Raw genomic sequence first — 12,560 nt, 5'->3', positions numbered from 1 at the left:
TGTTTCAGGTATCAGTCTTCTGTCTGGTCCTAGTAAAGTAGATTTATCAGAGGTACACAGTTCCAACAGCTGAAGAGAGCCTGTCATATATCTTTCATTTTATTCACCTATTTTATTCTGGTTTTATCCTTCTTAAGCAGGAGGTAGAAGCATCCAAGGCTAGATCATCTTTTACTGGTTGTGTGCCAAAGTAGGATTTATTTTCAACAATATTTCATCCTGCCAGTCTTTCCAGCCATTTCAGGCATCCTCTCTCCTCTCATATTTATGAAACTATATATACAGCTTTCCTATGAGAAAGCAGCTGCTTGAAAACGCTTGTGAATAACACACAAGCTGAGCTCCAAGTTCAGAACTGCCAGCCATGCAAAAAGCGTGCAGAGTACAGACTTGGGCTGAAGCGTTCATCATGCTGTCCAGGCATCTGTCAGCTACCATATATCAAGGTTTTCATTAGTCTTGTGCAGTTTCCATCACCAAACTAAAATATACATACAGAGATTTGTATACAGAGAACGTGAACAGAGCCCACGAAGGAATATTGCTGAATACTGAAGTGTGTTTCGTGCAAATAAGCTGTGAGAAACAAGACAGGCGGTTGTGGATGACAGAAGTTAGAAACATTGGAGATTACAGTATGGGAGAGACAGTTTGGTAGTTCCCAGTGCCTTGCTCTTGTGTCTGACAGCTCTGAGAGTATGGAGTGCTTGCCTGGTAGGGAATAATATTATGTATAAGAAAGTATGTTTGGATTAAAAAAAAAAAAAAAGCTGTGCTCCTTTTAGGGAACTATTTGCAAACCCTTCACAAAATTTGGAGCATCAGTGTTGAACAGTGCTCCAACAGGCAATACCAGACTTGTCCTGGACAGACAGTCATGTATTCTCCTCCACCTGGGACCTTTGTTTAGGCAGGCAACTCAAGTGCAACAACATCGCGTAAAACAGAAAAGAGAAGTGTAAATGCTGAGCAGAGAGAAGGCAGAGAAGGATAACATTGGGTCTAAGCCCTCCCTTGTCAGATCCCAGCTGGTTTTTGTGGGTCACTGGGCCATCCCAGAGGTTTCCTCTGCTCCATTCTTCATGGGCAAGGGCAGCAGCAAGGGGTTGCTGCTCAGTGCCAAGCAATTTGCGGGATGCATGAGGTGCCCTGGGCTGGAGCCCAATTGGGGATTGGGATTTCTCTGTAGACTTGTGAGTGCTGTGCCCCAGCCAGAGCGTGAATAGCAAGAGGGGTGCTCAGGTTCCTGGTCAGAAACAGTTTTAGGAGGTAACTGATTTGATCACTGAACAGATGCTGATTCAGCATTGCTTTTAAATTACCTGCCCTGGTAGGCAGGGTCCCGCATGCATAGGATGCATTTCTATAGGCACCAGCTGGGCAAGCAGCAACCCATTATTGCTCAAAGTCCAGCTTCTGCAGCAGCTACGAAGGAAAAAAAATCAAAGGGGGAAAAAAAAACTTGCACAAACTTTTCTTGAGAATAAGGGCAGTTAGCTGAGTTCTCCAGCATGGCATTGACAAGACGAGACAGTCGCCTTAGAGCCAGTGTGTTCAAACATGTTGCCATTATCCTGTTACATGAATCAAAACCAGCACACACCAGCTTTCATCTGGATTTCATTATTGTGATTTATGTCGTAGAGACTGTTGTCTTGCAGGAAGCAGCAGTATTCAGAGTTGGAGGGGGGAGATTCTTATCAACAGGACAAAACTGGCAAATCTCTGTGTTTAAAAATAGCTGTACTTCTTTACCATTTTCAGTTTTAAGCTGTCTGCTTAGTCTCCAGCGTCTGAGTGCTTTGCTTTAAATGAAAATTTTCAAAAGAGCTTTTCTCCTTCTAAAGAGAATTTAGCTGAATTCTGGCAAATCTCCCACAGACTAGAGAAGTCCCAGGTAAAACAAGTTGGTGCCTGCAGAGCAGCCACAGGGAAAGGTACACCCCAGGGGGCTGCTGCTGCTGCTGTGGGGCTCACTCCTCCCCCTCTGCACAATTGCCCCCAGAGCTGGGGTAACCCTGGCACCTACTTGTTAGAAGTGAAAGCAACTGAAACTTGCTGTCTGGCATAACTTCTGTGCAGCCTGTCAGCTGAGCCTGGAGGATGGACAGGCCCTCCGTCCACTGCTGTGCCCTTTCTGCTGAGAGGTGGTTTTTGTCATGCAGGTGAGGTTCCTGTGTGTTGCATTCTCCTTCTGGGCAAGAGAAGAAGATAATCTGGAGAGAGCCAAAGACAAGTCTTCCAGAAAAACACATGATCACTTTGAGGGAGATAATTAAGATGAAACTACAGAGCTCAGGAGCTCCGTGGTAATGAAGAACAAACAATGGGCATTTAGGTTTGTAGTGAAGCATGAAATAAGCTGTCAGGTAGCTTTGCACAGTAACACTGAGCTCACTGTTTCTAGGATTGCCTGAGACAACCAAAAGTTGTCTGGTAGTAACTGAAATCATCTTTGGATTTAATAGTGTGTAACCTCTATGTGCTTAGTTTCTCTTGACTGTAAGCAAGAGCAGCATGGGCTGATGTTTCTGTACCTCGAGTAGCAGATGGCACCAGTCTGAATTATATGTGGCTTGTTTCAGTGCCCTCTTATAGCAGTACCAAGAGGAACCCTCTTAACACATAAAATTCCCAGCATATCTGTACATCAGAAGCACCCAGCTTCCTGATGATCCTTTGACAACAATGCTGAGGAGTAGGCAGGCAGGCAGTGATGTTCCAGGGAAAGAAAGAAAAGGAGGAGTTGGTAAGGTCTTAATTCTTCTGCTTCAGAGGGCTGAGCCCTGCCAGGTGAGATGAAGCACATGAGAAGCTCTCTGCAGTGAAGGGCCATGGTGCGTGCATACATCCTTCCAGCCTCAGCAGGATTAAAACCGGGCAGGCCCACATTTTCCATTGAAGTCTTTCCTACCGATCCCAGGAGGGACAAAGTTTTCCTCCCTGTCTTTTCCTCTGTTTTTTTCAGGTGTGGTAGCAAATTGCCTGCCTGAGCATCAAGGCTGCATATGAATTTCTAACCTCAATGGCACTTCCCTGTCTGTCCAGACATGCGCTCAAGTTCATCCATACACATGCAGAGCAGCAGGGGTGGCTGAACATGTGGCTTTCTCCTATTTTATGATGTCCTATAAGGGGCAGCTTTCCTTAATAGCGCTGAATTTCCTTAATAAATTATTCCCTTACTGAGCAAAATTTGGACTAGTGCTTAACACCTCAGTGTGTTGGAGGGGGCTCACACAAGCATTTATACTTAAAACAAGTTTAGGGGACTGTTGTGTGTGATGTGCCCAGGAGAATTATCTGGCAGGACCTAGTGGGGAGCAATTTATCTGACAGATGAAGCTTCTCTCACTGCAAATCAGCAGAATGGCCCACATTTTAAAACGTGTATATGAACATACAACCCCATGACAAGAAGTTGATTTTTTCCTATTGCACTGTGTTTACCTCAGATACTGCTGTGTGCTATTCAGGGGAAACACATGCTCTGCTTTCTTATAAATTCCTATAATTATCCATTATTTCAGTACCACAGCTCCTAAATAAAGTGCAGGAAAAGTTAGGTATGTTTTACTCCCCTTCATGCTTATTTTGGAACTGGAGAACAACATGACTGGATAAAAGGAATTGTCTGCTTTCTGTCTAGAGCTGTGGCACTCTCCTCCCCCGGCCCTTCCATATACTATGGGTAAAGTATATTAATATTTATGAAAAAAAATGAAAACGTATACAGTCAGTCTGTTTGGCTGATTTAGATTCCCATGAAGATATGTTACAGCAAAGCTCCATGTTCTATAAAGGCATAACATGCAGCAAGAGTTTTGCATGCCTCTTTCCACCTCTTGTTGTTACTGAGGGAACAACAGAAGCGTTGGGCACCATAGATGAGGGCACTGGCATTGCAGTATTGGTCTGGAGAACCCTCTGCAACATGGGGATATTCCTTAGGTTGTAACAAAAAGGAATAGGAAGCTCAAAAGAAATAGGTTGTACACTTTGAATGTTGTCCTAACTCTTTTGCCCACTGTCTAATTAATGACAGCATTACTGTCTTGCACTCCACTGAAGTGACCTTAGCCATGTGGGCTAATTACCTATTTTATCACAAATGTATGCTATGGCAGCCAAGAATTTTCATCAGCATTTTCTTTGAAGAATCAATTTGAGAGAAACATAATATGTCTCAGAACCTCAGGGAGATGTGCACACCAAATCTGGTCATCAGAACAGTTATTGTGATGATTCTTTTTTTGTTTTTCAAGACTTTTCAGGTAGGTTTCCTCCACCCACATTTATCTTAAACTCACTCTTAGTAATACTTCAAGGACGCTAACGAGGTGTATGTTGTTCAAGAATTGTGCTGAAGGTCACTTGTTTTGATGGAGCAGTCACAAATTGTTGCCTTAATTCAGACCTTATTTTCCCATCTCCTGAAAGCATCGGGACTGACTAGCACTTGTTTGGTATTCCTTGCTTCTGGGAACTGAGTGATCTTGTTTTTTACAAACTGAAAGAGTAATTTTCTTTTGACATGTATTACAGACCACAGTCATAGACTACGTGAAGCCATCAGATCTCAAGAAGGACATGAATGAGACGTTTAAGGAGAAGTTCCCTCACATCAAGCTAACCCTCAGTAAAATAAGAAGGTACGTTGCAAAGCTCGATAAGGCTGCAACGTGACGCAGCTGTCTCACATTTCAGTGCAATTCCTGCTGTACATGAGGGGAAGCAGAGCACTGATAGATCTTCCAGGAGCAGTGACCAGCAGAGGTGCAGAGTAAGTCAGATGATTGCTTTGGTCAGTGGGCTGAGTAAACAGGATAGAGGAATGTACAAACATGCACCAGTCAGGTGTCAAATGCGAAATCTAAGGGATGAAGATGAGAGCTGGGCATGCACTATATTAAAATACCCAGATAAATAACACAACAGAGTCTCTAAGCTTATGGCACTTAGCTTAAAAGAGACTGAGGAAAGAGAAATGCTGACTTTTATGCCTTGTGGAGAAAGCTTGGTCAGAAGCAAAACGAGTGGACAGCTTCACAGCAAAGTTGTAATATTTCATCTGTTTCCAGTGTAGCAGGGTAGGCATACTGCTCCACTGAAGTAAATGATAATTTCCTTTGACCCTAGTGGCCAGAAGGAAACTGAGCCATGTTGCTCTGTAAACAGACAATGCTGCAGTACATGGAAAGACTGGCAGTTTGTATTTGACCAATATTTATAACCAGCAGCAAAGCTGCATATAGAGCACCAGTAATAAAGCTGTTGTTACTAAACAAATTGTATGCAGCATAAGACCTCTGATGAAATATTGTAACTAAAAATGTCAAAGCTTTTCAGTTACTTTTCTAGTGGAGGGGAAGGGTGAGATGGTGAGATCAAAATGTGCCATGAAATGAGCCCAGAAAACAGAGATAAAGATATCTGCCCAGTGAATTATTATTATTTTCCCCTCCATTTGACTAAGCAGGAATCTCTGAAAAGATGACGGGGTGAAATGAGAATGCTTTAAAACTCAGTTCACATCATACTTGTCTGGTCTCTTACTCAGCTTGAAGAGAGAAATGCGCAAGCTTGCTCAAGAAGAATGTGGTTTTGAAGAGCCCACAGTGGCCATGGCCTTTGTCTACTTTGAGAAGCTCGCTCTCAAGGGAAGCTGAACAAGCAGAATAGAAAGCTTTGTGCTGGAGCTTGTGTTCTTTTAGCAGCTAAAATTGGCAGTGACCTCAGAAAACATGAAGTCAAGCATCTTATAGATGTACGTATCCATAGGTTTCCAATGTTCCTTCTACATGAAGTGCCAAGTGTGGTCTATGCAAGCCTGCTTGCCAGTGGACTTGCTGTCCTTTAGGTTTCCAGATGTACGGCCAGCCTAAATGTACTTTTTGTTACATGTTTTGTGGCAGTAGTAGTGATCATTGTCACTGCAGAGGCATGGGAAGCTTGTTTGATGTGATAGGAGGGCCCTGGTGTCAGATTCTGTGAGGTCTGAGAGGTATCTGACCACTGTTCTGTCAATAGAAAGTCAAAAGGTGAACCCTCAGGAAATTAATTTTGCTTTTAATTATGTTTTCAAGAGTGTCAATAAGGACTCTCCTTTGAGAGGTAAATGCAGATACTAATTCAGATGGTGTTTAGTAGACAGCTGTATTTCTTTCATCACGTTCAGCTTTTGGGCAAAAAAACATAAAGAGGTGTTCCCACTGGGACACCTCATTCCAGCTGCTTTTTGTGCAGTAAGGTGGGGTTTTTTGTAGAGTAGGTCTTCCACCTACTCTATATGAAAGAGTTAACATGGGGGGAGTGTTATTCCATAATCCTTTGGAAGCACTGAGATACTGATCTGATTTAGTGCTATAGAAGTTAGGCAGGTAGCTGGGTATGTGCCATAACCAGCTCACTTAATGGAAGATACATGAGAACTTGGATGAGGGACAGAGCTGGACTCGTGCCATTCTCCCACAGTCACAGAGCTGGGTCAACAATCAGCTTGTAAGAAAGTCCTCTGAATACCACCAAAAAACCCCAAGCCAGTGGGAGTTGGAAGATCTGGCTTCTCTTGCTATCCTGAAACATTGGTCCATCCATAAGACACGCTGAGCTTCTGAGTAGGCTCAGTGGGACAGAGAAGTAGCAAGCCACAGAGATCATAAGAAGAGGATGAGGGGTGGGAAATATCCCTGAATAGCTAGTTGCCTACTTGTAGCATCCAAATCCAGCAAATACAGCAGAGCAGATGGGAGGTTTAGTACATTACAGCAGAAAACCCACTATAAAACCCATCTCATCCCCCTTGAGGATAGTAGTTTCTATTACTCACTGTTCTTATGGTTGTTGCAGATGACACCTCCTGCCTCTGAGGTATTAAGATCAAGTGTATTTAATTGTGGCTAAAAATAATGTCCCCAGTAGGGTGTTGTAGCACAGTCTAATGTTGAAAAGGAAATTGGTGATTTCAAGCAACGCAGGAAATTTGTGGACAGTTACAAGATGCATGCCTTCCATTACACAAGTGATTTCGATGTTTGCATGAAGCCAGGAGTTTCCTGTTCCTGCAGTGGTAATCACTGTGATCATTAGAAGACGTATCTTCTGGAAGTGGAATGAGTGAAATGACAAACGTGTCAGAAATAGCATGGCTGGCTGAGCTTTGTGAGTTCACCTTCACAGTAAGGAATCAGTACATCCAGTTCACCCTGCTCGGAGTTGCTAAACCTAGAGCTATGCGAGTCGATCAGGACAGAAGTTTAATGACAGCAGCATGCATGTTTTGAAAAGCACTAGAAAGGCAAATCCTCATTCATTTTGTTTAATTTATTTTTTTCTCTCGGCTGTGGTTGCAGAAACTGGAAGAGAAGTTCCGGCTGAACAGGCGAGAGCTGATCGCCTTCGAATTCCCAGTGCTGGTGGCCTTGGAGTTTGCTCTCCACCTTCCTGAGCACGAGTGATGCCTCACTACAGACGCTTGGTGCAGACTCCTAGCACTGGCTGCCCTGCGGGGAAGGGGCTACCGACTGTTCCAGCTTGGCTCTCCTGAGCCACAGTTACTACTGGAAATGCAAAATCAGACTCCTTACAGTTCACTCTCTCTCTCCCCCCAAAACAGTTTTTCCGGCAACATATAGGAAACACTGCATCAACATAAGACTCTCAGCTTTGACAAATTTACGTATCGTTGCTTTCTCAAAGCAAGTGAAGACTGAGCTGTTGGTAAATGGTTCACATGCTGAAACTGAGTGGTGACTGACCCTACCTGTAGGAACTACAGCTATAAAAGTAGGCAAAATTTAGAAGGGCAGCCTCCATGCATCACACAAACCCTGGAAGCCCACTGAGTGCATTCTCATAGCGCTTTTCTACAGACCTGCTGCAAATTCCAGGAGGACTTCTTGAAGTGAAAAAGCTTTTAGAAGATATCTTCACTGTGTCAAAAAGATGTGCCAATCTATTTTTGTATCAGCAATTGAAAGTGCACTTTTTTCCTGTGGGGTGTTTGTGTGTGTATCTGTGTGTGTGTGCGTGTGCGACACCAAACTGATCTCAGTCCAGGTGGTTGGCTTAGCTGTTTCCAAGTGTATCAGTTACTGATGGTGAAGATCAAGGTGACCTTACACATTTACTTCTTGAAAAACATAACTACTGGAAAAGTGGTAAATGGGATCGTTTTTGGACACTTGGTTTTTTTATTCTCTGATCTTTCCAATATTGTACCTTTGAAAGCATTACACTACTACTACTACTGCGAGAGAAGGATCAGCAACTGACCTTAAGTTTTCAGTCGTGTTTGTGGTAAAGATGGAAGCATTAGTATAAGATTTCCATGTCATGTTTTTTAAAAATATCTTGTGTTAAGCCACATGCATATTTTTAACCTTCGCACTTTTCCCACTGTGGAGATGGTTAGACTTGCACTCTGTAGTGTTGTATTTCTGTGCTCTATGTTAGAGTGCGTAATAAGCACATTTATTGTGCTCTATCTTAAAACAGTGTTTTATTAAAAAAAAAAAAAAAGAGTAGGGCTCAGCAGTATAACAGGTGTCTTAAGGCTCCAACAGCAGGGGCATCAGCCGTTAGAGTTTTGGGTTTTTAATTAGAATTGACTGTGCAAAACTTAAAATCTGTGCCCATTAAAGTTAGAGATACAGTTCCTTTAGACATTTCAGTACTGGAGTTTTACAGTAAAACTTCTTGCAGCTTCCCTGGTTCTGACTGGACACTTGAGGGCTTCATCCGAGCTCCTGATGCTACATACACACTAAGCTAGTGCCATGCTTACAGACATTGTTCAATTGCTGTTATCATGTGGGATTACACCCCTCTCCAATCTTCTCCTGTGCTGGTTCACTTAACAAGCCTTGCCCTAACATGCCCCACATGGATCCACTAAAATCAAATTATTACATTTGTGGTAATTATATAAAATAATGATCTCAACTGTGAGATTTTAGCTGAAGCCTTACCTCTCTTAGTTTGAGAGTGCTTGCTCAGAGTACAGAAAGGGCTTGTGAGAAGAACGTAGACAAGTGGGACATACCAGAAGATGTAAACACACTAATGCTTACTTTCTTTTGCTCTTACTTAAATCAGTTTTATTATTTCCTTCAGTTAGGCCAGGACACATCCAGTTTCTTTACCAACTTTGATTCCTTTAAATCCTATTATTAAAAAAAAGCCTGTATGTGATTGCTGTACAGGATCTGGAAAGGTTGCACATGTCAGGACAAATGGGAATTTGTTTGATGCTGTTGCTCTCCCCCCATTTTATAGGGGAGAGTGACTATGCTAGCTTACAGTTATTATTAATACTTATCTGATTACTGATATAGATACATTCCAACAGGATTGGGGAGGATGGGGTAAAGAGAAAAGTGTGCACTTAAACCTTCCCAGTGTAATGCCCCGTGTCGCTGCAACCCGCGCATCACTTGGCCAGCTGCAAAGTGAGGGGAGGGGGGCCCTTGACAGCACTCTTACTTCCTCCTCCTCCTTCTCCTGGCCCCCACACAGCCAAGGAACAGAGGAGCCAAGAGCCTGGAGCATGCCTGGAGCCTACACAGCTGTCCTGCCAGTTTATTCAGACCAAAAAGGCAGTGTAGTGTTGACCTACGAGCCAAAACAGTCTGTGGGTCTGCTAGGAGGGCTTCCATCCTTGGCTGTATCCCCTTCTACTGAAATTGTATGTATATATGTTCAAGATTTGTTTCTGATCGCAGAGATCTGTTTCTAATAGCGACTACTCAAAGTTAAGCAGAAGCTTTACCTTTCTGTAAAGGCTTCTACCTTTTGCTTTTGAGTCTCATTTTTTTCTTATATTGCTTTATAGCATTGCAGGGAAAAAGAAAATTGTGATTGCAAGATGCAGACTAAAGAATGACAGTCTTACAGTAGTCTTTAGAGACGCTATTGAATCATGCTGTCACATCTTTTGTCTTCTGTGCTGCTACCCAACCCTGATCTACAGTTTACACAGATTTCTGAGAGGAAATCTGATTGCTGGAGACTTTCTGCTTTTCATTATTGTTATTGTTGTTTTGGGGGTGGAAAAGTGTTTCAGAGTGATGTTCAGTTACAGTTTGAATGTGGAATAAACACTTAAGATGGTGATGATGTTGCACTGTTCACTTAGGAACGTATATAAAGCCATATGATGCTAGATCTCAGAGCACAAAGCTTGGTCAGTAAAATTATGATTAGGACAATGGGCAGGATTTGCCCCCTGTTTCTCCCCAACCCTGGGAAAATTCAGGCTGAAGTGGTAGAGAAAATCTGTACCAAACAAAAAATGTGTTGATTGTTTTCCTTTGTCTTACATGGCAACAAGTGTTGATTTACAAATGATTTTAGGTTCAACCTTAAATAGTTCGGGAAAATAATCCATTCCATATCACTTGTTCTGTTTTGAAATTATATACCGTACACTCTACCATGCAGAGTTTATTCATTTTCTAAAAAAAATAAATAAAAGTTTTAAAAAAACTTGAAAAGCTCATACTTTTTCCACCAGTATGTAAAATTATTCCATCTCTCATCTGTATGTGTACAGGGTTTTGATTTTGTCTTCCTCTGGGACACAGAGCTGCTTATTAGTGAGCCAGTAGTGGGATTGCCCAACAGCCCTCGCCGTCTCCTGGCATTCAGCTCCCTGCAGAGCCCTCAGGATCTTTCCTCCAGGCAGATCTTAACCTTCATTGTTTTGGGTTTGTTGGGATTTTAAGCCCTACTTTTTGATACCAGCCTCTCCTCCTGGAGTTGTCAGGACCAGCTTCTCTGAGTCCAAACTGTCAGTATGCAGAAGGATGAGGCACAAGCAGGCTCCTCAGCATTGTTCTTATCTCATGACCCTTTGTGCACAGGAGAATTTGGAATATGCCATTTTGGTTTAGTCCAGGTGGTAGTAAAATTTACAGCTGGTCCACCTACCAGTTGTAGTTCACAAGAAACTGCTTTCTCTTCAGAGGTTTAAAGTTCAGTTTTGGACATTTGTGTGTATGTACACCCAATTGTCCACCAGCTGTTAGCATTCAAACTGGTTTTTCACCTATGATGCCCCCTAAATCCAATACCTATCTAGGTGGTCTCACCAAACAACACCTATTTACTATGCATTTTCATTCCACATTAATAAAGTTACGGAAAAGGTTTGGCTCCCCACCGTCACCCATCACTCCAGAGACTCTCAACTGTAAATTGTATTTGTGACAATACAAACATTAGCATGATTTACACTGACCCCAGAACATACACACATACTTAGAAGAAAAATACTTAGCAAATCATTTTCCAAAACTACTTATTAACAGGCAAGGGCTTCTTTGGGATAGTTTGTAATATATTTAGATTATACAACCTCAGGTCATTGCTCCAGACTTCTAAAATATGCTCACAGCATAACTTCCACTTCTGTGGAAGCAGTGAGGAGTAATTTTTTAAGAGTCGATTACACCTTCCCACGATGCTAAAGGATTTTGGCACCAGGTCCCAACAGTAAACATTAAAAAAAACCAAACCAAAACCAAAACAAGGTAAAAGTAGTTTAGCGAGGTGAGAGACTGAGCAATCACAGTAACAATGCCAACATCACTAGCTGAGAATGAAATCTGTCCCAAGTTGCACCTTTGGGAAGGGGAGAGAAGGAGTGTGGGAAGCAGATTGGAAACTTCATTTGTTCATCTTTTATTGTAAACTCTGTAATTAAGAGGGGGAAAAAGGAGGAAAAAAGGAACGTTAGGTGCATCCCTTCACAGAATGTTGTATGCAAAGCAAAAAGGCCTTTCTGAAATCCTAAACCATAATCCTTCCCATCAACTTCACTGTGAGCCCATACAGCCAGAGACCCCCTGCCTCAGCCTGGAGAATGCAAGTGCAGATGAGTTCAGAGGAGAGCTTTTCAGTCACTACAGAAAAACCCAAACACCTTGCCCAGCCTCCAGCAGCAAACACCACACCAACAGTATGACAGAGGAGAAGCAATGCTTACACCGTGACACTAGGAGAAGAGCAGGAACTGTGATCCTGGAAAATGGCCTGCATACCTTCAAGCAAGGCAGGGGTGAACCAAGAAGTTACTGAAGTTGCTGCTGACTTGAGTAGCAAACACTTCCACCCCTTAGCAAGAGCTAAATATTGGCTACTATCATAATTTTCCCTTTCTACACATTGAACTAGTCTGTCATACACCCCTTTCCGTAATCTTGCTGAGCATCACCTAAACCACCTAGGACCCTTGCCTCTGCTACACTGTTTTAGACAGATGCTCTAGGCCTTAATTCCTCAAACCTGAAGAAACCTTCTAGTTTGCAGTCAGATTTCATTGGTGACCAATTTATAACTTGTTGAACTCATGTCAGTATCTCATCTCACTTTGTGCTGGTTTAAAAGTAAACCGGTGAGAGAAATGAACCCAACTCTAGAAAGATTATAAGTCAGAGTTACAATTTACTAAAATAAATTACAATAGATGCAACGATACAGAGAAAAAACTGGTTTTAACCCACAAAAACAGATTGTATAACCCAGCTCCCTGTGATAAGAACAGAACAGTGTTCATTGGC

At 42.5% G+C, this 12,560-nt stretch overlaps 1 protein-coding gene across 1 annotated transcript in view; it reads left to right on the top strand.

Annotated features, from left to right (window-relative positions):
* The window catches only part of CABLES1 (Cdk5 and Abl enzyme substrate 1), a 73,354-nt gene extending 63,241 nt beyond the window's left edge, over window positions 1–10,113 (top strand). The window contains 5 exon segments of the mRNA XM_032680258.1: window positions 4,546–4,652; window positions 5,561–5,655; window positions 5,658–5,767; window positions 7,353–7,452; window positions 7,455–10,113. Coding sequence (XP_032536149.1) covers window positions 4,546–4,652; window positions 5,561–5,655; window positions 5,658–5,767; window positions 7,353–7,452; window positions 7,455–7,546 — 504 coding nt within the window. The 3' untranslated portion in view covers window positions 7,547–10,113.
* The last annotated feature ends 2,447 nt before the right edge of the window (window positions 10,114–12,560 follow it).

Source organism: Chiroxiphia lanceolata, chromosome 1 (assembly GCF_009829145.1).
Source record: "Chiroxiphia lanceolata isolate bChiLan1 chromosome 1, bChiLan1.pri, whole genome shotgun sequence".
NCBI classification, from domain to species: domain Eukaryota; kingdom Metazoa; phylum Chordata; class Aves; order Passeriformes; family Pipridae; genus Chiroxiphia; species Chiroxiphia lanceolata.
Note: the sequence above shows the minus strand (reverse complement) of the source record. Positions and strands in the feature narration are given on the sequence as shown.